General features: G+C 41.4%; 1 protein-coding gene across 1 annotated transcript in view; it reads left to right on the top strand.

The window, feature by feature from the left end:
- Window positions 1–4,234, top strand: part of LOC122562428 (melanotransferrin-like) — a 41,206-nt gene that overhangs the window by 22,635 nt on the left and 14,337 nt on the right. The window contains exon 4 of the mRNA XM_043715284.1: window positions 2,126–2,325. Within this exon, the coding sequence (XP_043571219.1) occupies window positions 2,126–2,325 (200 nt within the window). The remainder of the gene's footprint in view (window positions 1–2,125; window positions 2,326–4,234) is intronic.

The raw sequence follows: 4,234 nt of genomic DNA, 5'->3' as shown, positions 1-4,234 counted from the left end.
CCAAGTCCCTCCTCCCTACCTTTTATCTTAGCCTGCTTGGCACACCCTCCTCATTCCTGAAGAAGGGCTTATGCCCGAAATGTCGATTCTCCTTCTCCTTTGATGTTGCCTGACCTGCTGCGCTTTTCCAGCAAGACATTTTTAAGCACCCTGGCAGAATCCAGCCTCTCCTTTTTCTACAGGTCTCAAGGACACTATGTGCTGACCAATTTCTGATGTTCTGTGAGATAAATGTATTGGATAGCAATCCCTGCTCCCTGCATAATGAGCATGGAGTCTGTACCCTTTCTGTGTTATATTGCACTCGTTGCTCCCTGTATAGTGAGGATGGATTCTGTAGTGAGTCTATATTGCAAAGTACTTTCTGCTTTTTGTGTAGTGAGGGTGGATTCCGTACAGTGTTTATATTACATAGCCCTCCTTGGTTCCTATAAATTCTAAATGATTCTGAACAAAATTTACATTATATAGCACATACATTATATAGCACACTCAGCTCTCTGTATCATGATGGTGGATTCTGTTTAGTATCTATAATATATATTATATCTCTCCCTGCTTCTTGTACAGTACAGTATCTGTGTTACATAGCACCCCCTGCTCCCTGTGTAATGAATGTGGATTATGTACAGTAGCTCTATTACTTAACAGTCTCTGCTTCTTCTATTGTGAAGGTGGATTCTGTACAGTTTCTGTATTGCATACCACTACCTGTACCCTGTATTGTGAAGGTGGATCCTTTGCAGTATATATGTATTACATAATGCTCCCTGTTGCCTTTACAGTGAGTGTGGATTTTGTAAAGTATCTGTATTACAAAACAATCCCCCCTTCCTGTATATGAACAGCAGAGTCTGTGCAGTATCTATACTCAGCACTACTACCTCACAGCACTAAGGACCCAGGTTCCTTTGGTGAAACTGTGTGGAGTTTGCACTTTCTCCCTATATCTGCGTGGGTTTCCTCTGGGTGCTCCAGTTTCCTTCCACAATCCAAAGTTGTGCACCTTAGATAAACTGGTCTTGCTAAGTTGCCCATTCTGTCCAAGGATGTGCAGGCTAGATGGATTAGCCACAGTAAATGTGGAGTTATGGGGATATGGTGCGATGGTCTTCGGATGGTTGGTGCTCCCTTGATGGACCACCCTCACTGTACAGGGAGTGGGGAGTGCAATGTAAATAGATACCTTATAGAATCCACCCTTACAGCACAGGCAGCAGGTAAGGCTATGTAATACAAACTGTACAGAACCCATCCTCATTTTACAGGGAGCAGGGAGTGCTAGGTGATATGAACTGAATCTACCCTCACTGTGCAGGAAGCGGGGAGTACTTTGTAATATGGATATTGTATCGAATCCACCCTCACCAAACAAGGGGCATTACAAAACAATGACCATGCAAGACAGATGTTCAACACAATCCACCCTTACTACTTTATACGGAATGGGAGGAGAGTTATATAGTATAGTATAATATAGAGTGTTATATAGTACAGACTGCACTCTATAGAAAGCAGAATAGCTGTACAATGTAAATATTGGACAGAATCCATCCGCAGAATAGTAGGAACAGGGAATACTATAAATAACATGGATCCTGTACAGAATTCACTGTGATTACACAGGAAGTAGGGAGTGCTATAGAATATCACTGAGCCACGTCAGGTGAATTGGCCATGCTAAATTGCCCCTAGTGTTAGGTAAGGGGTAAATGTAGGGGTATGGGTGGGTTGCGCTTCGGCGGGGCGGTGTGGACTTGTTGGGCTGAAGGGCCTGTTTCCACACTGTAAGTAATCTAATCTAATCTAATCACTGTGAGGCCTCAATATGAAGGGCTTTATATAAAAATAAATTGTTGTTGCTGTTGCTACCTGCTCTGTTCCTAATTTTGGCGTGTGAAAGGGAATATATCGCATTCAGTAATTTCAGTCAAATTGTTAAACAATAGTAGGTTAAAAAAGTGATCCATCCATAATGCTGAATCTGATTAGTGTGAGAACAAATTTACTGGGTCATGTCTGAGAGCCACAATCTTCTTTCAACGACACAAAGGAAAAAAAGGGGGTTTTTCCTGTTACTCTCAGTCTAAGCTGTAACTATCTTCCTCCCTGTTCTATCTGCAAGGTGGCTGTCTATATTCTGTGGCTGTGGTCCGGAATGAAAGCCTGGACATCCAGAAGCTAAAAGGAAAGAGAAGTTGTCATAATGGTGCTCGACGCACAGCCGGCTGGAATATTCCCCTTGGATTTCTCCTGTCCCGGAATTACCTTCACTGGCACAAGAATCAAACTGTAATTGAAGGTAACCCCCTTTTGCAATCTTTAAATTCAAAATCATGAACCTTTTGTTCTGGATCAGAAGGTTTCGGGCTGTGCTGAATTAGCTGTGAAATCTGCAACTCTCCCACTCCCAATTCCTCAGTAACCTCTGCCACAGCATTCCTTTTAAAATATTTCAATTAGTATCACACTGAACCCCATAGAAAATAACCCCTTTTAACTGTGACTGAGGTGCGTTGACATTGGAGTTGTACACTTATTTTTCTTATGTATTTCGAATGGTATATACTGGTCAATAAAATGCACACTACCTTTAAAGTCCAGACCAACATGCTTTGTGTCTTTTACAGTGACCTAACGCCTGATGCTGTTGACTGCTGTCCCAAAGAACTACATTCATTCAGGGCTATTGTTGATTAGATCATAAATCCTCAACTTCAAAGACCAGTTCAAAATGTACTCACACAGTCTGAGTACTGTTTGCACTGCTCTACACCATGTGGTTTAACCCTCGTGATAACATCTGTTTAAATTTACAATTTTAGGTGTGGATTTGAATTTTTTGAATTGTTTTAATTGTTCATGGGATGTGTGTGTTGTTGGCATTTATTGCCCATTCCTAATTACCCAGAGGGCAGTTAAGAGGCAACCACATTGCTGTAGGTCTGGAGTCACATGTAGGCCAGACCAGGTAAGGATGGCAGTGATCCGGATTGGTTTTTCTGACAATTGACAATGGATTCATGGTCATCGTCAGACTCTTAGTTCCAGATTTTTAAAAATAGAATTCAAATTCCAGCCTCTGTTGTGGTGGGACTCGAACCAGGTCCCAAGAACAATACCGAAATCGCTGAAATAATAGTCTGATGATAGTACAACTAAGCAAACACCTCCCCTTCGAGTACACCTGTAGTGTTAATTCTATTTCATTCAATGCAAAGAAATTGAAACATGTGTTTGCAATCCGATTTTGCGAGAAAATACTGTTATTTCAGATTAATACTTTGCACCTGCACTGTAGTTGTAGTGTGACTGCCCTGAACTTTATTTATAAAGACTAACTTTCTACATGAATGTTCCCAGTACTGACCCTCATCCATTATGTCTGTAATTTTATCACTATTAGTCCCTAGTGGGCAATGATACACTTACTCTGATTAACCCAGTAAGAAAGCAAAACCTGTTTAGCAGATGTAACATTATTTTGTATATCCCTTTGTGACAAATAGTCCTACTTTCAGGTGAATATGAACAAAGCAGAACTCTATTTCCAAGAAAAGGGGAGTTCTTCCCCATGGTCTGGCTAAAATGTATCCCTTAACGTGTAAAAGGAAATTATCTGCTTATTATGTCATTGTTGGATCTGGCTGAACACAAATGTAGAAATCTGCTCTTAAGGAAGGGTCATTGAGTTGTCGAGATGTACAGTACAGAAACAGACCCTTTGGTCCAACTCGTCCAAGCCAACCAGATATCCTAACCTAATCTAAACCCATTCACCAGCACTTGGCCCATATCCCTCTAAATTCTTCCTATTAGTGTACCCTTCCAGATGCCTCTTAAATGTTGTAATTGTACCAGCCTCCACTACTTCCTTTGGCAGCTCATTCCATACACATACCACCCCCTCTGCGTGAAAACATTGCCATTTAGGGATCCTTTTTAAATCCTTCCCATCTCACCCTACACCTATGCCCTCTAGTTCTGGACTTCCCCACCCTGGGAAAAGACTTTGTCTATTTACCCTATTGTGAGAAACAGAACTCACTCACAAATCAATCAGCCTGAGACAAAGCCTTGGAAACAAGAACAATTTATTACGGCCTTGCAAGTACCAGACACTTCTGCAATCAAGCAGAAATGCACGCGAAAACAGAGCATATAAGCAATCTTATTCATTTACAAGTTACGGAATCACGCGCTCCCTTTTCCCATCCTATCATAAGCCAATTAC

This window comes from Chiloscyllium plagiosum, chromosome 25 (genome assembly GCF_004010195.1).
Source record: "Chiloscyllium plagiosum isolate BGI_BamShark_2017 chromosome 25, ASM401019v2, whole genome shotgun sequence".
NCBI lineage: Eukaryota > Metazoa > Chordata > Chondrichthyes > Orectolobiformes > Hemiscylliidae > Chiloscyllium > Chiloscyllium plagiosum.
Note: the sequence above shows the minus strand (reverse complement) of the source record. Positions and strands in the feature narration are given on the sequence as shown.